Here is a 24,188-nt window from a genome sequence, read left to right on the forward strand (position 1 = left end):
TTTCGTCCGTGGTGTGTTTTAGTCGGATATGTGATGATATGATGCGAAACTGAAGAAGAAACTCGCCGGAGCGGACTCATTTGACTAAGAAGAACGTTTGTCGTTTGGTTTGATAATTAAAAACACGATGGATCAGGTAAGGATCACACGATATTTGCTGTTATTTTGAAATTTTACAATGTGTTGATAGTTCGTGTCTGGGAGTTGTCCAGCAACTAAATTGTACGTTGTGCAAATTTGACCCTCCTGTGTGAGGTGTGTGCTGAAACCTTCTGGATTAGATAGGTGGATCACTATGAATCAGGTCTGTCTACTTTGTCTATTCAGCTACACACAAATACTAATACCAATTAGTTCATTCTTCATTTTAGCATTACACCGTCTTTAATAACTTTTGTGATCTTAGACAACATCGTAAAATGTATATATTATATGTAGTAGTATTATACCTTAGGCTATTCCATTGTGATCTTTCGTTAGGAGGAAAAAATGGACTTTAAAGCCCTTAGGGCCAAATTCCAGGAAGAAGAACTCCTCCTGAAGCAACCCAAGATCAAACCTGCACTCCCAGAGAAACCGAAGGTCGTCCCTCCTCCCCAGACCCCCCCTCACTACCTCCCAGTAGGAGCACGCCCATCCCTGCTCACTTCCATTAACCAGACGCTGGAGGGGAAGACATCGCTCACCCCCAGAGTGGTCTTCAAGGATGAGAAGAAGGAGAGCAAGAAGCCTCTCATTCAGACAATTTCTAAAAAGAGTGAAGGGAAGATGAAAAAAGGTAAAGACAAGTCAACAAAAGAAAGCAAAGAGAAGCTTGATAATGATTCAACAGATCAGAACCAGAAGAAAGAGAACACTAAAGATAAGAAGTTCTCATTGATGCTCACTGCATCATCTAAGGAGAACACAGCAGAGCTCGTGCCGGCCACGCCTCCACCGAAAGCCCCAGCAACAAAAAAGGGCTTTCTGGGCTTCAAGAAGTCAACAAAAAGAAATTCGGTTGAGGTCCTGGCTGATCCGATCTTAGACACCCCCAGCTCAGATGTTCCAGGACAAGCTCCACTTATCCCAGTACCTTCTGACTATGGTGATGCACCACGAGAGCCTGAAACCTCAGCACCAAAAGCCCTTTTACCAAACATCCCTACTTTACCTGATTCCAGTGCTGCAGTGGAAATTACCCCGCCCTCCACTATCCCTGCTTCTCCTGAGTTCACCCCAACCCCCGCCTTTGTTCCTGAGATCCCAGCTCCTCAAGTTCCAGCCCCAGAGAATGAAACCCCACTTGAGACAGAAACTACTGCCCTGCCCATTTCTAGGCCGGTCAGCCAAAATGAAATCATTCAAAGTCCACCCAGCACTGCCCCAACCCCTCCACCAAGAGGTGCCATCTCTGATCTTCCTCTGGTGGCCTCCACTCCCCCTCCATCACCACATGAGCCTGAGCCTGAGCCTGAGCCTGAGCTTGAGCCTGAGCCTGAGCCTGAGCCTGAGCCTGAGCCTGAGCCTGAGGCTGTGAACACAGATGCAGTGGAGAAGCCCCATTCTTCAGTCATAGACCCTCCAACCATCCCGTCGTCTCCTCAAGCTGTGCGTCCTATTTCAGCCTTGTCCGCCCTGGAGAGGGCGGAGGACATGAGCACAGGGAAAAGGACTTTATGTGACCAGAGGATCTTCAATGCGTTGGAGAAGGCACGCAGGAAGAACACCAGGTGAACAATATACAACTTTATCAATGCAAAAATATACCAAAAATTGTAAAACATTGTTTAAGTGAAAGCAAACATTTAAGTTGTTTTGGACTGGACTGTGAATTTAAAAGAAAGAACATCCTACAATTTCTTCTTCTGTTTTCAGTCCACCGACAAACCCCACATCATCCTACTCCCTAACTCCACCTCCAGAAGAGCTTCCCTCTCCTCAGAGTTCCACCTGCTCTCTGCCAGACCTCCCACCCATTGATTATGAGGGTAGACGAGGGAATGCCCTCCCGAAACCAGCACAAGTTAACGGCTTTGACCACCGTAAGTCTGCACTAGTCACAGTAGAGACCTTCTCCTTTCTGCTTCTTGCTATATTGTGGACATATTTTTGGATTTTCTTTTACTGGGGCAGCCGTGGCCTAGAGGTTGGAGAAGCAGCTTGTGATTGGAGGGTCGCTGGTTCGATTCACCCACCCACGGGCAGGAAACATTTGGGTGTGGTGGAGTGATTAATGTGAAAAATGCTCCCCCTTCCATTAGCTGGCTGATGTGCCCTTGAGCAAGGCACTTAACCCCCATTTTGCTCCCTGGGCGCTTGATGCAGCCCACTGTTCCTGTGTGTGTTTCACTGCATGTAATTTGCTGGGTGTAAAATGTGTGTTCAACTAAGGATGGGACAAATGCACAAGACAAATTCAGTGTGTGTATGTAAAAGATATACATACTGCCGATAAAGCCGTTGCTGTACGAAACAGCATATCTCATCATCAGGGCATCAGGTGGGTACTGTGCAACTGCAGAACATCAGCTGCTAGTGTGGGATTTCAGCTGTACTCAAAATGTGGTATGTATAGCTTGGTTTGTGCCACGGAGTTGCCTCAGGTGTTGGATAGGAGGTATACACAGAGAGTCCTGTCATTCCTCGTGCGCAGCAGGCAGGGCAGAGCTCAGAGGTATGTCAGCAATGACAGGAGCGTGTCCATCATTATGACAAGAGAGCTGCTGCTGTGCTTACAGTGGTCATATTTACAGGACTTATTAATTGTGCACGCAAGTGTTCATGTATTGTATATATAAATTTTAAACAATGTCATGTCATCCGCCATTTCCTTGAGGCTGTTGTCACACATTATAGTAAAGTGAGATTCCTGTATGTTTGTGATAACTCTCAGCAGAGAAGCATTTTTGACACTGAAAGCCAAATGATTAGTATTATTGTCCTCTTATTTACAAAGCCACCTGTTGTGCAAAATGAAACCACATTTTAAATGCAGTTTGGAGCAGATATATTTTGTAAGGCAAAGAAGAAAAATAGTGTAATTTTATTATATTGCTCCTTTCTAGAACAGAGTACTTGACAAGTACTTTAGGATTAAGAAGTGTCAGACTTCAGCATATTTTTGAAGTAAGGTCTTCTGTGCGTTTATTTGCTAAGCTGTGCTGATTTTTCACTCATAATTACATTATCTCCGCTCTGCAGAGTTATATCACAACAACCCCCACAGATTATTTAACTGGTTTGCTTTTCTCACAAATCAAATTCCTCCACCCAGCTTGCTCTCACTTTCTCTGCCTTTCTGTGCTTGGAAACTCCCTTCAAGTGTTTCAGCTGAAGGTTTTAATACTCTCTGCTTACTGTTTTACAGTACTGCGTTTATATACGAGCTTTGCCCAGTATTGTGAAACCAGAAAATATCTGACAGATGGTACATTGATTTTCTGATCATGATACACTCATGTATTAATATAATATAATTCTTTGCAGAGCAAGCCTCTTCAGTTTTGGAAGGTATCACTGAGGAGGAGTCCAACCCTGTCCCTAAGTTGATGGTGGTTCCACCTCCTCCACCCAGGAAGGTCCTGCGACGTCCTCTGATTCCCCCTCCAGAGAAGCCAGACAGACCTTCCTCTGTTGACCTAAGTGGATTCGTCCCTCGTCCTCTTCCTCCTCCTATGGAAAATAATGGTGTGGCTACCACTGTTGCACTTACAACTTTGTGAAACCAAACTGAGCCCCTGAACTCCCACCCCACCCCAGTATTGGTTTCTCATTGTGTTTCCTGTTATCCACAGAGATCCCTGCTCCTCCTGAATTCTCAGAGACCACGGATGTCCCAGATGCGCCAGACTGGCGGAATGTGGAGTACACAGGGACAAATACCCCAGATGGACAGAACCTGCCAGAGTTTTACAGTAATGGGATAACTACTCCAGGAGCTGAGGTCCATGCAGCACCCGCATTTGGAGACCAAGATACTCCATCACCAGAATCCTCTTTCTATATGTCCCAGGAATCTCCAGCACAGACAGGGTAAGTGACTTGCTGTGCTCTGAAGTACTTGTTCATTTCTTGAGTAGTTGGTGTTAAATCCTGTTTGTTCCTCCCTCTCACTCACTCAGGCTCCAAACTGAAGTCAACAGCGATGTCTATGAAAGCACAGATAATGTGTACGAAGACGTCTCCGCTTCTGCCAACAAAAAGAAAGGAAAGTCTGACGGTGGCAAGAAACGTAAAGGACCACCAAAGAGTAAGGACTCCCTGAGGTTATCACGTTACCAATGAGACTTTTTGAACTCCAGATTACAGTGATGTTTTCACATCAAAACAATTTCATTGATATTTAAACCACTTTACACGTGAAAACATTATGTCTACTGCATTTGGCTGAATGAATCAAGTGTCACATTAAACATAAAATTCCAAAGCTTGATTCCCTCAATATATTTCACATTCATCCTTTAAGATAAATTGGATTCAGTATTAGCATTTGACCAGGCATTTAAATGACAAAAGTGCAGACCACAATACCACAATATTATTTTGTCAAACTATATCAAACACAGTATTACACATCTTTTACATAACTGTGTGTTTTTCACAGATCCTTATGCTGAGACGCCACAGGAAACAGTAAGTAGCTTAATGAGAATTGAATCACTTATCAAATTAAAAACCTATTTTTCTTTGTGAGAAGTGCTGCTCATCTGTCAGAGATTTTCATGATTTAATGCAAAATGAATCACGCCGTATCTCTTGCTGTTTACAGAATGAAGAGAAAAGCAAGACGGGCAGGTTTGGCAAGTAAGGCCTTATTTTTTGACCCACTTCTCTTTTCATCACAGTTATCCCCAGACACTGTTAACGATGAGAGAATGTGGTCTGCCTTTGTTTCCCTCCTAATCTCCTCTGCCATTCAAACATGCAACAAAAAAAACCAAAAACAAGACGGTATCCCTCTTTCGCTCTTCTGCAGGAGTGACAAGAAAGCTGCAGCCGAAGGGCCTGATGAGAAAGAGCTGAAAAAGAAAGAGAAGCAGCGCCTGGAAAAGGAGAAGAAGGAGCTAAAGGAGAAACAAGAAAGGGAAAAGAAGGAGCAGAAAGAGAGGGAAAAGAGGGAGAACGAGATGAAGAAGAAATTCAACGTGAGTGATGATATTCTGACAGAGGAGGGAGGTGTGGAAGGTGAACGAGCAGCGGGGGAGGGTGGGGAATATGACTTGGCATACAAACCTGTCTGGATTCATTCCTCCCCATGAAAGAGTTGAGGCTGAAGAAGTATTTTCATTTTGCATTTTAGAATCTTTTAACTTGTTTTAGTTTCATGCTGCTATCATTGTGTTGTTGCTGACTGCAGCAGACAGCAAATAAGGTCTTACAATGTTGTGAACCCCCCCTCCACCACAAACCTGCAGACAATCAAAGCAGGGACTGGCTGGCTGGTGGAGAAGTGGAGCATTTAAGTCGCAACATTTCCCTCAGGAGCAGGAAGATACCAAAAACAGAATTAAAATGAGGGTGAATTTTGAACAATATATCAGCACACAATGCGCTGTTCATTGCAGTTTATATCATAGTGTGAACCCTTTAGGAAAGACTTTATTTTGCCATAGATGTTTTGATTTGTCATAGCAGGAAAAGCAGAAATCACTAACATTGGTCCAGTTCCATAAGTGTAACAGCCATCATTATTGTCATAAATTACACTTGTGCTTTGCCTCCTATGGTTTATGTCACTCTGTGTAGCAAGTAGTGTATGTGTGTGTAAGTCTTATTTGTGTGTGTGTGTGTACATATTTACATACATATTTGAATGTGTGGTGTTAACCTGTTGGTGTATTTGTCAGATCACAGGGCAGGAGGACGCCATGTATCAGGCAAAAGTAACCGTAACAACCAAGGGACGTAAGAACGATCTGCCTGTCAAGAGCGGCGACATAATCAGCATCATCCGAACAACCAACTGTCCCAAAGGGAAATGGCTGGGCAGAGACAGCAGCAATAACTGTGAGTTTAAAAGAAGAGACTGTCAGTACCAATGTGCCCGAGGCTGTGCAGAAGTCTCGTTGGGAAAAGTACCTTGCTGTAGTTAGTGACTGTGGATGGCACCACTTACTCTGTGGGTTCGTTCCAGATGGGTATGTTGCAGTGGATCATGTGGAGCTGGACATCAAGGAGATGTTGGAGTTGGGAAAGAAGGCCGCAAACACCCACAACAGCATCGGCAGTGTAACTGAGGTGGATGTTGGCAGCACGGGGAGCAGGTATGTGTACATGCGCATCACGTCTCTCATTACTCATTACACTGTTTAAAAAGATGGCTTGTAGCTGTGTTTTCTTTTCTTTTTCTCAGGGCCTCAAATCACTATCCACTATCAGCAGAAAGCTGTAAGTATCTTCCTGTTCTTGTTTGTCATGAAGGTATATATTTGACTTATTCTGCAGCAGTTTTATGTTGATGTTCAGTCTCAGATGATAGTGAAGAGTGGACTGGTGATGATGATGAACCTCTCTCCCCTGCCATTGAAACTAAAGATCCACTGGCTCCAGCGTAAGTCCATGTTGGCCTGAATCTACATGACTGAACTGTTCAGTTTTCATTTTTATAAGCGGCAGCTGTGGCAACACTGATCTCTGACCAAGGCCTTGTCTTGTTAATGTCTTCTTCTCTGCAGGGGCCACACCAGGACATTCTCAATGCCAAACATGGGTAAGAAAATCCCAACCAGAATGAAACTTTTGTCTAAGGTGTGACTGCTTTTCATCTGACTAATCCCCTGAAACTCTATCATTGTTGTCACAACGTTGTCTCATTATTGTCATCTGACAGTAAGTTATATACCACACAAACTGTGTGACACATGTATTTGTTATGCTGTCTCTATCTCCTGCATGTGTTAAGTTGATTGGGTTTGCTGATACAATAGACAAAAGACACGACAAGCATCTTGATTTATGTGTCAGATAAGTTGGTGTTTGTTTCATTCAAGCACAGTATCGTTTTAGCAGTGTTTCTCTTTAGCTGGTCCTTCAAGGCCACATATTCATAGGCTGTAGAGAAGCACAGCACCATGCAGAGTTTTTGGTGTCACACACTGTAAATAACATTATTATTGTATTGTATCGTATTATTGTACACACCAAATCTTTACCCTGCTGATTAGCTGTGGTAATCAAAGCACCAAGAGGATAAAATCTCCATGTACATCGTTTCACTGGTTGTTTTCTGTAAACTCACTTGAGCGTAGGGCTCAGTTTGTTCACCTGTAGAACTAAACCATTTTTTTAAACTGTAAAGGGATTTTCAAGGTACTGCGTGAGGTGAAAGGGACAGGTGCATATAGCTGTTCTAGAAAGAACAAGAAGTTAGGTAATGTAGTTTATCCAGCCAATTTGGCCTGTTCATCAACACATCACAGTTAGAACTGACCTGTGACTCTGAGCATTGAGTCAGTTAAGTTGCTTTAAACCCCTTAGTGTCATCAGAAGTAAAAATTGTACTCCATCTTGGAGTCATAACTCAGTCAAATGTGCACACACAGACTTGATACACAATTTTTTTTAAACTCAGTATGACTTAAACTCAATTCCCAATGTCCGTCATGAGAAAAACCTCCATAAATCTGCTTGCAAATGATAGGGAAAAAACATCAAAGCTCCTTATAGCTGCAGAACTGGCCTGAGAATCATATTTTTCTCAGTACTGTTTCAGAAGTGATCTATTTAAGGTTTTCTGTGTGTCCATGGGTTTATCACGCCCAGCAAATACGATTAACTAATCTGGCTGTAAAATAAATCATGTTGTAGCCTACAGCTAACTGACAACATTAAGCTTCCTGTTCACATCAACATTGCTGAAACCACGAAACCTTCCAGTTCTAAACTTCATTTAAAGACTTCCTGACCTCTAAGCCCTAGTTGCATAAAAAGCTGAATCACAGCCAAGTGACTCACTGGAGGAGCAGGCTGATCATGTAAACAGGAAGATGTAACTATTAAAGTCCAGGGTTTTGCGATGTCATTATTTACTGCTGTCATTATGGTATTATTAATGCGTTCTGGTAGTGAATTATATTTACCTGTCTTATTTCCTTTCATAGGAAACAAAGACCTCAGTATAAACCACCAGCACAGTCACAGTGACATCAGCGCAGACGGCTCCCACATCCAGTGAGTTTACCAGCGTTATGCTTAGAGCTGATCACAAACACGTATGCACACATAAGCACAGTGTGAATGTAGAGCACATGTATGTATTTGTCTTTTTGTCAGAGCAAGACATGAAGCACTTCAGAAGTTGGCTACATTTTTCCATTCAACCAAACCTGTGGAGGCAGCTGCCAGGTAAGCATGGAGCAGCACGCACCCGCGTGCACACACACAAAAATGGACAAAACAAATGGGATTTTCATTTTTGCTTTTCCTTCTTTTTTTTTTACAGCAGCACTGAACCAGAGACAAGTAAGTAATTCCTGATCCTAAAATACAGAAAAACTATACAGAAGTATTGTATGGAAACACACAATGTACATACTGTGGTATATATTATGTATAATGACATATTGTGAATTATTTCAGTCATTGACAAATCAGTGTATCCATCCATCCCCTTAGTGAAGCATGTGATGTGTTTGCTAAATGGATTTTGTTTCATCTCAGGTCCTGTCCTTGTGCAGGAAGAAGCAGTTCACTTGTAAGTAAAACACACAGACACAAAGAAATATGCCAGACATGTTGTGCAACCTGTAGACAGATACATTTTACTTCCTTTTTGCCTGAAATGGATGGCTGAGCATGAAAAGAGTGACTTATTCTTTTGTGTTTGAGAGAAAGAGGGACAGATGAGGAAACCACTCATTCTCCTACCAGGAAGCTAAACTGACTTGTGCCCTGGTGGGAGATTGAGTTTGTGATTTACTGTAATATGCTTTCCCGTTTGTCAGTGGTGTTATATTCATGGTTAAAGTGAGATCACTGTTGGTACAGTAGATAACATAGCTGCACCTGAAGAGCTATTTTCAAATCTGCTTTTCCACAGGCCTGAAGCCAGTTCAACACAGGAAATGGATTTTGATCAATCTGATGTGCCCATTTTACCTCCTCCTGACCTGTACGCTTGACTGTGGAATCATCATCACAACACAAGGTGAAGATGAATGACCCGGACTGTCGCTTCTCTGCTCATCACTGTGACATGATCTTACTGACATGCTGTTTTTCTGTTCGTAACAGCAGAACATAAGAAGCCAGGCAGAGGAAACAGGATTTCGCTCTGGTGTTATTCTTCAGACCGTGACCCGTGTCACTCAGCTAATACTGTCACAGTAACTTCATCTTCTTGACTATGACCTTATTTACCTGGTGACTGCATTTATAGATTGGTACGGTGATTTAGGAGCAAGATAAGAGGATTTCTGTAACCATCTCAGAAACTACAAGTCTTTGTGTGCGTTTTCTGAAGCACTCAAAGTGAAACCAAGGAGGGACATTTTGCCTGGTGGCTCTGAGCGACTTTGAACTGCTGATCCCAGCTGAGGACAATGGGAAAGGTACATTTTATTCACCTGTTTTTCAGGTTGAGACACATTGGACATGGTAACCATTTTCATTCATGTTTCCAGTAATCAGTCTTTCTTTGACCAGGTTGTTCCTTGAGGTCAACCACTAATCCGCAGTCTGAATATCAGTGTCCGTGTCTGAATATGTATCATAATTACTGTCCTGCATGCGTGTTACCAGTTTACAGTGTTGGTAGCAAATGGGTAAATAGCAATACAGCTGACAAACGTAAGAACAAATAATTCACAGGTTAAGCTTCGATCATCAGTAGTAATTCAAGTGTCTTTGTGCAGCCAGCTGTACCCCACAAGAAATGTGATATGTGATTTCATCCTCTGTCCTCTTCATGTGTGTCTACAGAAATCATCAACATTTACCTGATATTGGTCAGGTTTTCCCAAGTGTTTATATTACTGTGCTTTTTTGTACATGAGCATCTTTTTCTACTTTATTTACCGTCATTATTTTGTTAATGATCATTATTGATTACGGAACTGCTTGTGTAACTGCTCATGTCATGGTATTTAAATGCTGAGTTTTTAATATGTTTTGTTAGTATGATAATTATCGCTAATGTATTAATGATAAACAACAACATGGAGAGTAATCTAGAAAATACAGCTAACGATTTCTGCTAGTGCGAGCTGCTGTGTGTTGGTCACAGATAAGGATCAGATGTCTGGCAGTTGTCACTTTTATGTGCCTCAGGTATTACAGAAAGAGAAGGTAGTGTGATAATCAACTGAGGTCAGTTTCATGTTGTTGACATCTATGGGTGTGTGTGTGTGTGTGAGCGTGTGTGTGTGAAATTGACAAAGCCTTTAGGACAAAAGCATTTTCCTTTTATATGTTTGTTTATTGTTTTTCAATAAATACTCATTAAAGTGCAAATCATAACAGCAATATCATGCAGTGCATAATGAGAGAAATCCAAACCCCAATCAGACAGAGAGACAAACACACACACACACACACATTCACACATGCGCAGAAACACACCCTTATACACATTCTCTCACAATAAGCACTGTGGACACACACACACACATCACACACATACGACACACACGGGGTTATTTAAGGTTACACCAAACAACAGAACCCCACCACAGATACAGAAAGAGCACAGCTTTGCTGTTGAAAAGACTCACTTTGGTACGACACAGAAAGTCTGTATTTAGGCCCTCTGGCATGTGTTTCCCAACTCTGAACACAGATTAGAGTTTACATGACAAACATGCCACCGGTAGTTGCATACAGCTGTAATGATACAGTACTACATCTGACAGTAAATACTGGTTATGTTAGGAGCTTTTAAATATGACCTCTGCAAGACAGTGCACTTCATTGTTCAGTGTTTTATATTGTTGTCACAAGCAGCAAAATATGCATAATGCAGACAGAACCCTGACCGAAGTAGCTCACTGTACAGAGGACAAGTTGTTTAAGACACAGCAATAACGTGTAATATAGAAGGTTGGCTCGAGAACATGGATCAGCGTTCACAAAGCCGTGTGTGCAGTTGCATGTGTGTTGCAGCGGGGAGACATGACATGAGACCGTATTCAGCAAAGTATGTGCTGTCACAGACAGTGAAGGCAACCCCACACAGGACATAAAAACAGCATACATGTAATAAAGGGCTTCAGCAGAGTGAATGTGGCTTTCACTGTTTCAACCTACAATCTTTACAATGCTCTCATAAGGCAAATATGACTCCACTACAAACACAACTGTGTAGAGTAACGAACCTAAATCCACGGCAGATTATTGTGGGTACAACAAAGTTTTCGGGGAACAACTTCCAAAAATGTCCATTCTGCCCTTTATGATGAAATGTTATCTCATCACACTTATTTTATGCTAATGCCATAAAATAAGAAAAAACGATAAATTTGCATTTTATTTCACCTCACAGTTTTTTAACAGTTTAATCACTAATCCCCACCCCACTGCCCTTCAAGCATCTGAAACTAACAATGTAATAATAATGAGACTATTGACTATATTAAATAGTGGCCATTTTGTGGTCTCCTGTATGTGATACCAGTCTAAAGAGTATGTACTACGCCTCCATCCACTGTGTTTTAATGAAACCAGTAGAAAGGCAAGTGTTCAATGTTCTCCATGAAAACAAAAACGCAGAGAGGACAAACTGAAAGAAAAACAGATGGGAGGATTCATCTAAGTAGCACCGGCTTTCGCTTTACATTCAGTCACAAAAAGATTTAGACAAAATATTGCATAACAACAACGATACACAACCCAACTATGATACAATCTGACAGGAAAATGCAGAACACTCATCAAAATGTAGGACCAGAAACCACAGTACAGCAAAGTTTGTGAATCTGCAAACAGCTTTAAAGTGCAGACTGAACAAACTAGGAACGCTCAACAGAAAACTGTCCTCCTAACAAACCAGCCTCAAGTCAGCAAGAAAACATGATAGTCATGTGACACACTTAACCCTGTCTCCAGTCTCCATTACACACACTAGATCATGCACACACTCCATGAACGTGTGCACAGAATAATAACTCACATTCTTTAAGGCAGCTGGAGGTTTCTGTGGCTTATACTGTCCTGCAGCAGATACACACCATATCACATGAATCTGTCATCTTAGAGGATGGACACATACTTGATTTACCTGCTTGTTTCTACCTGCTAACATTACTGGTTACTAAAGACTAAAGACTACTCAAGACCTTTTGTTGGTCGCAGACAGAGGCGATACCTCAATACCTTAATTCTTTTGGACTTATATGCTGAACCCAATGCAGTCGACCACAGCATCCTCCTACATCCCTTAGAGACAGGTTGGCTTTTAGCTTACTTCATTCAAACATCACCAACAGAGCTTCCTCTGTCACCCTAGGAAATTCTACTTCTTTGAGTTGTGGTGTCCCTTGGGGCTCGGTTCAATTCTCCACACACATGCTGCCTATTGCCCAGGCGATCCAGAATCATGATGCACTGTACTATTTTTATGCCATTAATACTGAGCTATACATAAATCACATCAGATCCTAGCAGCCTTGCACACACATTGCGCACACATTTCACAACTAACCTCACAAAATGTACATAAATTTAATGACGATAAGTCTGAGGTCATTCTTCTCAGTCCTCTTATATGATTAGTAGCAATTTAGATTTAATTTGTCAAGTAAAAAAAAATTCTTGATGTTTGTTTCTTTAATATAAGTGTAAATATTTAACTGTGATATGTGTGTGTTGTTTTACGGTTGGTCAAAGAAAGTCAAATTCAAGACCTCAGATCAGGGAGCAGACACTAATTTCTGATGGAAACTTTCCACTGTTTCACATTTTATAGGCTTATGGGAACAATTCCTAAAAATATGAATAAAAATGAATAGTTAATAATTGTAGCCCTAGAAATCCCCACACTCTCCTCTACAAACAGCACATGGTTTCTGTCCTTTTGCAGATATCTCTGGCCTTCTTTATTTTTTTAAATTACATTCTGTACATGCATGGGTGAGCAGCATATTAAGTTACTTAACCGAGGGAGTCTGTGTGTTGCATATTTTTGACAGTCACTGAAAGTATAAAATTAAGTTTGTGTGGGGTAAAAATAGTAGATATAGGCAAAATATCTTTAAACTACATGGTAATAGTCCATTGCATGTGATATGGGGGTAGTGAAAACTCATGTGAAATGGTGCGTAAATGCAGGATACAATCAGATCCATGCTGAGTGTTCTCATCCTACTATCCTGCTGTCTCTCTAGTTCATTAATCTTCTACACTCTGTTCAAAATTAGGATAAAACTCTGTTGATGTAGTGCTTAAATAATATAAGTACAGTGCCTAGGAAACAATCTCACAAAAATAAATATGGATCTGATATCTAAATAATAATAATCTTTATCGTGTATAAAGTCTGTTATTTGGTATACCTTTATCAACCTTCTCAGCTACCTAAATTATTGTAATATAAATATAATATACATGAATAACAAAAGCTGTGTCTTTACAAACCATATAAAACCTGAAATCAAATTACACGTTCCCTCAGACACAGATTTAATGTCAATTTTAACAACTAGTGCCAAGACGAGAGGCAAAACTGACCTCTGATCACTGTCTGTGTGAAGCTCAACAGGAGATCCCGCCATTAAGTGTTATGTTGGGGGGGGGGGTGTGACATTTCAGCATTTCATAATAGATTGAAGGTATTTGTAAGAGGAGTGACAGTGAACCTTTGCTGGCCTCCACCAGTTCACAGATTCCAGTCGCTGGATCAGTTTTCACAAGTTGAGGCCTGATGTTTTAAACCCACATCTCTAACCCCAGGACCAACAAAACAAGAGCAAAGAAGATATTAATCTGCCTTTCTGAAAAAAAAGGCTTCCTCTCTATGCCTCCTTAATCTGAGGGCACAAGCATTGCTTTTCACATCTCCATTAATCCTTCCTTTGCAATACAACTGGAGATGAAGAGGAGACATAAAGAGGAAGTCACTTCAAACATCCACACTCCATACATCCCATATCAGCAACTGGCTTTAAAAAAAACCCCACTGACATCCAGGCTATGGTGAGGGTTAGGAGTGGACAGGTGTCAGCGTGCCAGTGTGGTGATCAGACTGGCACACATTTCAAAGAAATCCATGGTGTGTGATCCCTGACGTGGTGTGAGCTGAGGGGAGCTACCAGACAGGGATCCCGGGAGAGAGGAGCTCAGCTGGGGCAGATCGATTGCTGGGCTCGCAGAGTCAATGCTCAGTCTGGGTCTGTGGAGACCAGCTGTGGAGCCCGACCTCTGAGGAGTGGATGAACCCGATTTAAAGCCCACCGCCTCGATGATGTCATCTGAAGGTGAGCAGAGGATAGCAGTGTTAGCATTCAATGGAGGACTGGTTCATGCACTTGATGTTTAATAATATGAAAAGTGTGCCAACATCAAAATCTATAAATGCAATTATTACATTCAGTATCAATTCATAAATTCTCCTCAATCTTCTATATTCAGTTCACACAGTTTTCACTTTTAGCTAATCTTTAAAACATGCAGAGGCAGAAGAAGGTGATGGTTTCCACATGTACTCCTGGTAAGAGGCATCATAAATCTGTGGGATCTGTTTCTTTATAGGAAGATTATGGTGGACATAAAATGATCAAATAGACCACATGTAACACATTTTTGAAGTTGTTTTGGAAAAGGTGAGCTGCAATGCTACATACAAGTTACATTAGGCTTTACAGTCTTTTTTTTCCTCATTTAAATATTTGTGACACCTGTGCCACCTGGGTTCCTACTGGTTAATATCTTGCTGTGTATTTAAATCAGAGCTAAATTGAGGCCTGAAGGTGAAATAAATACAACTAAATGTATGAAAGAAGTTAATGTGACTGGTGAAAAAGGCAGTTCTAAGAAATGGCCTGCACGGGCTGACATGCAAATGCAATTTTTATGCTAAAGAAGAACGACAAGTAAAATCTGCAACCTGATCTGCATAAACACCACCTCAGCTCCCCCATCTCCACCAACTCAGCAAAAGCAGATTTTAGAGTCAAGAAACTGGGGGGCACAAATTGAATTGCTCAGTATTGGCCCTCATCAGCTTTGCACCTGCACTGAGGTAGAATCATACACATTGTACGATAAAACAATGTGAACAATGATATGCATGTTTTGCAGTGGTGTATTAATTACAAGATAGAAATGTTCTGAAGTCAATTTTATCTGTTACCGACCATCAATGCTCTTGAAGTCGAGGAGGTAGGATCTGTTGTCCACCTGGTACAGCTGCAGGCTCATTTTCACCAGGTTTCCTGTCACTGGATTCTTCCTGCGCACTCGCAGATGGTACGGGTTCACCACCTACGGCACACAATGACATACGTAGTAGACGAGTGGGCGCACTGTACGAGTATGTGCATGTGTGAAATAAATTCTATTACCTTCCAGTCAAAGTTAAGTTGTCTCATAGCCCGGTAGACTTCAGCCATGATATCATAAGGTCTGCTCTGACTCCTGATACCGAGATGCCACTTGGCCTTCTTCACTGCCAGAGGTTTGGGCCTGGTGGTGTTGAGAGCATCCAGAGGACAGCGAGACTTGGGGCTGTCAGCCAGGAGTGGAGGCATCCTCTCAGGGTGGGGTTTGACCCCTGGGGGCAGCGGCATACCCTCTTCTATGAAGGAGCCCTGGGGAGGACTGGAGGCCAAGTAGAACTCACTGGCTTGGGTCATGATGCGCCGGTTGTCTATTATGAGGTGGTAGGCTACTGCTAACTGATCCTGCATGGACACGGGAAGCATGGACAGTCAACTGAAGGTTTAGGACATAATTCAGTAAAGATAAAGACAAACTTTCACATTTCTGAAGCCTACAACAACTCTAATGTTCATCTATTTGATACTGTTAGGCGCCTGATCAAAAATAATGACCTCCAAGAATACACAGAAAAAACATAGATACATCAACTTGTGGGATATGACTTTGATACTACAACAGTCACAGTTTAATAAACAGAGGAATCACTCATTTATTCCTCAAAGGACTGCAAATGTGCCTGGTGTACCTGTGGATCCCCACTGAAAAGGCTGGACACAACCTCAGACTCAGTGCACTCAAACTTCTCACAAACTTCCCTGACGGCCTCCTCATCCAGTACTGTGGCATCGTACGAGGGGTCCTCAGGGAACAGGTAGCCTGGCAGGTCCTGCTTAAACCACTCGTGCTCCCTGACAAGTGAGAGAACAGTGAAGTCATTTCAAACCTAAAGGTGATTTAGATTCTTGATTCATCCCACAATGTCATTGTAAAGTCATTACAGCAAAACCAGCATAGGTTTGTGAGTTATTTAAACATGGGTAAATCCACAAAAAAGGCTGATCGGCTCCTTTCTCACTGCCAGTAGACAAGATTGTCTGTCGATTTTTCTTTCTTTGTGTTTCTTTCTGTCACATTCAGTGTCATGATGGAGAACAGCTGACAGCAGAATGCACAAATATGACAATGGTGACACTACAGCTTTTACTTTTCCAACTGAACTCTGTTCAAGAGCTTGCTGTTTCAACAGAGACAGGTGGAAAACAGTTTACGTGCCAACATCCGTAGCCTCAGCATGCGTCACAGCACTGAACTGGAGAGGAGCACAAATTAGCGTGTCCACCTAGGCGTCACGTTTCTATCAATGCTGATCCAAGCTGGAACAGATAAATACTGAGACTACTGCAGAGTGATCTGATTCAGAATGAATGCCCAGTGCACCCTTAAGCCACATGTCAGTTGGTGTTCGTGGCTTTTTTGTCCAGTGTGAAAGAAGCATTAGTGAGCATGAAGTTAAACTGTCTGTATCTATGATGACACGCAAGATGGGGGAGCTTTAAACTTAAAGTCTAGCAATAAGACAAACAAAGCCACTATTGTACATATGTTAATTTCAGATTTCCAACAAAAATGTCAACAAGTCCAGCCTTTAAACTTGCTTTTTTAAACCAATCATGTGACAGTGACCAGACAGTAATCATCAGATCAGTGCAGCGACTGCCAATGCAACACTTCACAATGATTTCACATGTGTAACTGGAGCAAGGAAAAAAAAGAAAAGAAAAAAAGGCCTGATAAAAATTGAAAAACAGAAGATAAAGGAGGTCTCTTTTAGGGGCGCTTGACCTGACAGAGTAAGGTGAGCACCTGATGTCTTTGATGGTGGCTCTCTTCAGAGGGTCCACCTGCAGCATGAGCATAAGCAGTGAGGCTACAGAGCGAGTCAGATACTCAGGGATGTAGAAGACACCTCCTCTGATCTTCTTAAACAGCGTGGGGACATGCTCATCATCAAAGGGCAGAGTGCCACACAGCAGGGCATACAGGATCACCCCACAGCTCCAGATGTCCACCTCTGGGCCTGCATAGAGCCTGACAGAGAGATGAAAAGAGAACCACACACAGTGTGTCACTCTTGTACAGTGTAGATCCACAGAGAAGCAGGTAGCACTATTCTACCTTTTATCAGCCCTCATATAGCTGTGATATATAAACAGTTGTTTATTACTCTCTGTAACCATATAATTCTAAATGTTGTGAAACATACATGCAAATGTAAGCAGACATAAAGTCATGTTTATGGTCTTATATCTGCAACAACTATTACTCCTTTAATAAAGTATCCCTTACTGGTGTTTTTATAATTAATAGGTCCTTCATAAAGAATTGGGTGTATTCATGTTACATGAGATATCTTTAGTATCTTCAGTTTCAAACACACTTACAAACCTTTACTGTTTATCGACTGCTCATAAAGTCTGAAACTCATAAACCCATTCTGGGTTCTATATTTAATTTCAAATAAATAAAAAAAGGGGCTTTGCAAATGCTTCATGAGGAAGGAAATGCATTCAACACATTAGACCTTGTCAGACCTCGAGGATATGCACAGTGTGAATCCGTGACTGAAAGCAATATGTTGTTTACAAGGAAACTTCACAGGGCAGCTCTGAATGTGACTGTTTAGTACTTTATGCTGTTGATATTTAACGGTGACTAAATTCGTCCTGACACACCTTCCTGAGATGACCTCGGGAGCAGCATAGTTGGGTGAGCCACAGCTTGTCCGGAGGAACTCCCCATCTGACATCATGTTCGACAGACCTGTTGGTTAAACACAAAACCTATCATCACACAAGTCTTTACTCTTGACAGTAACACAGACTAATAAAACAATACTCTGTTATCACTGTTGCTATTGATCCTTTGATACAAACAGGTTAAACAAAACATGGCCTTGCACAGTGAGGGTGAGAGGTAAGCACTCTGAACACTGCTGATATCTTTATCCTCTTTTACTTTAAGCTCCCAACACAAAGCTCGTCTAATTGGATGAGCCTCTCTCTGCCTGCCAGGCCCTCAGCCAAACGCTGAACACCAGACACTATGTGATGTGCTGACCTTCTCTTTATCTTTTATTCCTGTTCCCTGAATGCTCCCTCTCACTGCTTGCCAGTGTCTGTTGCTCTCAGTCACAACACTTCTCCTGCTGCACACCCTGCCGCACCCCAACGATTCCTTGCCTATCAGATGACACTGGGCCTCAAGGCTTCCTGCCAGACATGATATGAGAACTGGCCGTTGCTAAGGGATCTCTCTCCAACCCACACTCCCTGTTGTGCACAGGGGCCTTCGTGTGTTTTTAAAAATATTTCTCTCTTTCACGATCATATTGCATCAGGCACGGTATCTTAGCCAATCAGCTAGAACAATTATGCCACAACTGATAAGAAACCATGTTCAGTGAGAAATTCATTCTCATTTATTAATGAGGTTAACAGGTGCCTGATGATGATTTCACACTTTTCCATAAGCGTATAATTAAATACACATTTTGTGCTCTACAACAATCTCTCCAATTACTTGATCATAACACCCAGCTCCACCACAGACTCTGCCTCTTTGCTTTTCTTATTCCCTGATGAATATAGGCAGTTGTGTTCTGCTATGCTTTCTCTCCATTTAGATCCCATAACAATTTTTCTGCCAGACCAGTCCGTTTCTCCTTCTCCTGTCTCTCCCTCCAGCTGTAACTCTCTTCTTTAGCAATCCTACCGAAGTCGGCTATCTTGGCGTTTTTGTTGGCATCCAGCAGGACATTCTCAGGTTTGAGATCTCTGTGGACGACCATATGCCTGTGGCAGTAGTCGACAGCTGAGATAATCTGCTGGAAAAGACGACGAGCTTCTGTGTCCTCCACCTGAACAACACAATAAGAATGGATTTGATACTACTGTGGCTGTACTGGGTATCTTCTCTAAATTTAGGAGCATTCAACTGTGTGACACTGAGACAGAAAGGACACGCTCAGCTACGGACCTCAGAACAAATTAATGACCTTCAGGTGGCATTCTATTAAAAATATAGAAAGTTGATTTTGACACTAGCATTCAAAGGTGAGTATGTTGAAAGATGATGTTAAAATTATAACTGACAGCTCTCAGGTAGAATAGCAGAAAAGTTATGATGTGTCAAAAAACTGCCATCAAATAGTAACTCCTAAACTTTAAACTATTATCACTTGGAAGCCTGCAACTGAAGAAAATAATTTGGTACAAAATATATGTAAGCGATGTGGATAGCTGCAGTTTTAACGATGTGTCAATACAGTGAGAACAAATCGACTCATATGACTCGTTTGAAATTACATTACTATTGCATAAAATAGAAAAAAATACAAACTGTAGCATGCAACTAAAGTGAAAGAAACACATCAGAGCCTTGCTTGGTCATTACAACAGTTTCCACTTCTGTTCAAAAGTATTCGATTTGAAAAAGCAATCCTGTCATTTGTGTTTAATTTCTGAGTATCGTGACACTCAGAAAGAGTGTCACAATACAATTCCTGTTTATCCAGACTGCGCTGTGTTTACTGACAATCTATGATTATGCAGTGACCAGTGGAATCCAGCTGATGAGGACTCTATCTATCTACCAGACAGTTAATGGATGAAATGTCTTACCCGTCCATGTTTGCAGATGTAGTCAAACAGCTCACCTCCAGACACGTACTCCATGACCATGAAGAAATCTGTGGGTGTGCTTATCACCTGGTACCTAAAACACAAGCCACATGTATTATATTAATTAACACCTTAGTCTTTTCATGATCATGATCCATAAACTTAAATAGAACTATGAAAATACCAATAACAGGCTTTTATATAATCTCTTAATCTCTAAACCAAATGCATTTACTTTAAAATTCACAGAATAAATGCACAGAAAGGTAAGGCTAAGCTGTGATGTATAGCTGCTGAGAGTAGGCATTATTTTCATAAAGGTCAGGTATACTAAAATGCACATCCAATCTCATGAATCGTTGCTCCTGGGAGATTCTGCACTTCATCACAATCTACTTCATTCCTGTCGAGCCAGGTGTAGCACAACAAGGCTGTCAAAGTCAACACAACCGTAATCACAATTTCTTGTTTTTTCTATTCTACATACACACAGAAACATTAACAGTGAGGGCGCATCAGGGATATTTCAAGATATTTGGTCTAATTCAATTTATTTAGACCTAATTTTACAAACAGAGCCCATATATCACACACAGCGTGCTTTGCTGAGGACCGTGTCCATGCCTGAAGCTACCTGTAACGGATAAAGTGTGTGTTTGTGCATGTCTTTTTGAACATATGTCTCTGTGAAAGTGTACCACGGTGCAACAGCTCACAACCTGAGAGCTCACATATCTGCCATAGCTTGCAGTGTGACAGAGGACTAACCCCAAGCTCAGCCTAAAAATAACAGATTGTTGAGAGACACAGAGAGACACGGACTGACAAGGAGAAAGAGACCATGGAAACAGAAGGAAAAAGAAGGGGGGGGGACACAAGGCCAATGAAAAAACCCAAAAGGAGCCAAGGCATCTGGATGAGGACAAGGACTTACTCATGTGCTGCAATTTCTATTATCTTAACTGCAGATTTGTACTAGCCAGAGCAGATTTCTTTATCTAGTTCCATGCCTGTGTGTGTGTGTGTGTGTGTGTGTATTCCTGTAGTTATGGGGACAAAAAGCTGTTTACACAGTCACATTGTGAGGACTTGCCTTATTTAGGGAGACAAAACACAAGTCCCCACAGCGTAAATCATTAAATATTAGAGTAAAGACCTGCTTTGAGGTTAGGTTGAGTTTGTGGTTAGGTTTAGGTAAGGGTTAGGATTAGGCAAGTAATGTTTATTGTTATGGTTAGGTGGTGGTTAAGCCTCCAGGAAATGAATGTAAGTCTATGTAATGTCCCCTGAAATGAGGGAAACACGACTATGTGTGTGTGTGTTGGCATGTTTGTGTGTGTTCTGCCTCCTGGGAGCTCTGTGGGCATGCTCAGTGCAGCGCAGCTGTAGTAAATAAACAGGGACAGGCAAACCATGCAACAACACAGAGGGAACGTGACAGCAAAAGGCCACCACTACAACAGCCACTAATTTAACAGAGCTCAGTTATCTCTCTATGTTGTGTGTCAGCACTGAGACAGAAGGATGTGTAATCTTCCTCCACTTACAGCTTGATGATGTGTGGGTGTCTGAACAGTTTGAGATTCTGGATCTCCCGTTTAATCTTCCCGACAACATCAAGACTGCGGATCTTCTGCCTGTTTAGGATCTTCACAGCCACTTTGTGACCTGTCAACTGATGCTCGCCAACTAAAAACAAAAGAATACAGACATGAAGCAGATACAGTACACAGATCGTAAAACAACATAGGGGCTAATAGACAGACAGTTAGCTAGAAAGACATATTGGTTCCCAAAGGGAGGCAGTGAGAGGTAATATTGTGTTGATTTTTCATTTGGAAATCACGTGCATAGCAGGCTTCAATGTTTTTTTTTTATTTGCCCTACTGCAGCCTTTATTTTCTGGTCTCTTTGTTTAAGGTGTTTGAGATATCAGCCTGCCAGTAGCTCTGAGGACAGATTATTAGCTGCCAATCCCTACTCTCAGCTCACGCTAAAAACATCAGTTATGAAGCATTAATACAAAGAGCGGATGACCTGCCTCGCACTTAGGAGCTCACTCTAATGCGAACAAGCATCGTTTCTTTTGTATGGATTCTGTAGATAAATTTCTTTACCCTCATACAGAATTTATGCCCGCTTAAACATGCAGAGATGGCTTTAGGTGGGTTTAGCTCCACACCCGCTAAAATAACATCCCTCGAACTGCGCACACAAGAAACAGGCGGTGTGAGCACGGAGTTCAAGCTCACAAGGTCACGCAGAGTGCCCGAAAACTAGCTAAGAAAACTGAAATAAGATAGGCCTCTTAAGTAAAACTTTTCGCCAGGAAAATGTTTTCTCGACTTAGTCAGCACTTAACAGGCTATCACTGGCTGGCAATAGGGTAATATATCGGACAAACCACACCGTTTACAAACATTTTGTCAGTTAACGACACTGAGCGTATACAGTGGCTTTCGGTGAAGCAGTAAGCTTCTCAACGTCCTTTACCGCAAGAAAGGGCAGCACGAACTCCTCAATGTTTAACGACACGAGTGTAACGTGAGTATGACTGTGCATCTCCCTTTAGCTAGTGTCCTCCAGGTGATCACACCTGCCATAGCCGACAACAGTAGCCACAAACAGGGGCTTCGGTGAAAGAATTTGACTTTGAAGCGAGCGGATTCTCAGATCACGTTTGCGCTTTAAATCCCGTCTGTCGGTGCAGACAAACCACCCAGCTACGTAAACTTCTCCCTGACCGCCGGTAAGTTCAGCGCTGTCAGTTGAGGGGGGAAGGCACGGAGGCACTACTTCATATTAGTCCACCTGAAAGGCACAAATGTACACATTAAACTCGGTGTAATACAAAAGCATGACTTAACTCTTCACTTTCCCGAATGTTCCCACTCCAAGCGTGTCGCCAAGGATGTAGTGGCCGATCTTTACCCTGCCTTCGTGTTTCTGTTGTTGCCGCTCTGCCATCTTCTCCGTTACCGATGGCCGGGCTTGCTCGGTACGGTGGGTGTGCTGCCTGCCTGCCTTAGGGGCGCACGTAGGGGCGGGGCACGCCACTTCTGTAACCGCGAGGACGGGGAGAACCACCGACGACTCGATTCCGTTAAATGTGCACGGTCAGGTTTTACGGTGAATATTCTGGCAGGAAAACCTACCTGCTTATCTGGAGGCAAGACGTTTGTCGTTTAGCGTAGCCTGAGTGGCATCAACATTACCGGGATTATCCCCCAAAGATCCCAACGGCCACTGCCACCTACCCTCCACGGTGGGCATCTCCCACAGAGCCGGTGTTACGTCGAGTTTTGTGCCCCGGTCAATTAGCCTGCCTACACTGATAGATGCTGTAGTCTATCTACGTTAACTCAAGCTATATAGCTCAGTGTAAAATTTCTAAGCACATGGCTGAAGACTGTGTGCAAAGTGGCACGTTAAAATTCAGCTAGCATTTACACGAGCCTTTAAAGACCCTTGTGCCTTGCTGATAATTCAGGTTAGCTAGGCCTGCTGTGTGTTTAGTAGCCAAAGAAGCCGTAAAACAATACCTGGTGTATAGGCTAACAAAGGGTACATGACTCACTCCGAGAAAATAAAATAAAATGTACTAAATAAATAAATGCCTGTCATGCTGCGAGCAACATATTATGCATATAACCTACTAATGTTTTGGGATGAATAATTAAAGTAATTAAAATGTCAGGGTGGAAGAAAAATGCAGATAGTTTACTCAAGTAAATCTAGCAATATCACAGTGTAAAAATACTCTAACAAGTAAAAGTCTTGCATTAAAAAATATTACAGAGGTAAAAGTACAAAAGTATTAGAATCAAAACATACTTAAAGTACCAAATGTGAAATCTCTCATTATGCAGAATGGACAATTTCAGAATAGACCATACTATATTACTGGATAATGATTATTGATGTGTTCATCTTGTTGCAGCTTGTGAAGGTAGAGCTACTTTCAGTTACTTTATATAGTGGGTATCTTAACCTATAATCACATAATTTATTAGTTTATAAATATATTACAAATATAAATCTAAAAATTAAGTGGAGTTTTCAAAGAAATGCACTAAAAAGCACAATTTTTAAGAAGAGATAAAACAGACCTCTATTAGTCCCACAGATTTGCTTCCAAAATTTAGTGGAGTAAGTATA

The 24,188-nt window shown here is 41.9% G+C and overlaps 2 protein-coding genes across 17 annotated transcripts; one reads left to right on the plus strand and one right to left on the minus strand.

The window, feature by feature from the left end:
- LOC124060629 (FYN-binding protein 1) lies at nucleotides 1-10,434 on the plus strand. 3 transcript variants are annotated; one of them, XM_046391794.1, is made up of 20 exons: nucleotides 1-136; nucleotides 481-1,712; nucleotides 1,858-2,024; nucleotides 3,469-3,669; nucleotides 3,777-4,014; nucleotides 4,104-4,231; nucleotides 4,586-4,614; nucleotides 4,751-4,785; nucleotides 4,958-5,126; nucleotides 5,829-5,988; nucleotides 6,116-6,245; nucleotides 6,335-6,369; nucleotides 6,448-6,532; nucleotides 6,657-6,691; nucleotides 8,082-8,151; nucleotides 8,254-8,325; nucleotides 8,423-8,442; nucleotides 8,641-8,674; nucleotides 9,020-9,127; nucleotides 9,214-10,434. In XM_046391794.1, the coding sequence occupies exons 1-19, from the start codon at nucleotides 128-130 to the stop codon at nucleotides 9,099-9,101; spliced, it is 2,931 nt and encodes a 976-aa protein (XP_046247750.1). In that variant the 5' UTR covers nucleotides 1-127; the 3' UTR covers nucleotides 9,102-9,127; nucleotides 9,214-10,434. The 3 variants fall into 3 exon arrangements, with proteins under 3 accessions (XP_046247750.1, XP_046247751.1, XP_046247753.1); XM_046391795.1 differs by having other exon boundaries at nucleotides 9,217-10,434; XM_046391797.1 differs by having other exon boundaries at nucleotides 8,426-8,442.
- prkaa2 (protein kinase, AMP-activated, alpha 2 catalytic subunit) lies at nucleotides 10,376-23,485 on the minus strand. Of its 14 annotated transcripts, none has more exons than XR_006843607.1 (12): nucleotides 23,187-23,484; nucleotides 22,898-23,099; nucleotides 21,578-21,719; nucleotides 20,031-20,124; nucleotides 19,123-19,267; nucleotides 18,084-18,171; nucleotides 17,215-17,439; nucleotides 16,097-16,259; nucleotides 15,474-15,812; nucleotides 15,267-15,393; nucleotides 15,017-15,141; nucleotides 14,247-14,381 (listed from the first exon to the last, which is right to left on the minus strand). XR_006843607.1 is itself a non-coding variant. In XM_046391798.1 (11 exons), the coding sequence occupies exons 2-11, from the start codon at nucleotides 22,995-22,997 to the stop codon at nucleotides 14,131-14,133; spliced, it is 1,674 nt and encodes a 557-aa protein (XP_046247754.1). In that variant the 5' UTR covers nucleotides 22,998-23,099; nucleotides 23,187-23,482; the 3' UTR covers nucleotides 10,376-14,130. The 14 variants fall into 14 exon arrangements, 11 of the variants coding, with proteins under 11 accessions (XP_046247754.1, XP_046247756.1, XP_046247762.1 ...); XR_006843609.1 differs by having other exon boundaries at nucleotides 15,017-15,090; nucleotides 23,187-23,482; XR_006843608.1 differs by having other exon boundaries at nucleotides 15,017-15,146; nucleotides 23,187-23,482.
- Between the last annotated feature and the right edge of the window lie 703 nt (nucleotides 23,486-24,188).

Source organism: Scatophagus argus, chromosome 6, assembly GCF_020382885.2.
Source record: "Scatophagus argus isolate fScaArg1 chromosome 6, fScaArg1.pri, whole genome shotgun sequence".
Classification (NCBI taxonomy): Eukaryota; Metazoa; Chordata; class Actinopteri; family Scatophagidae; genus Scatophagus; species Scatophagus argus.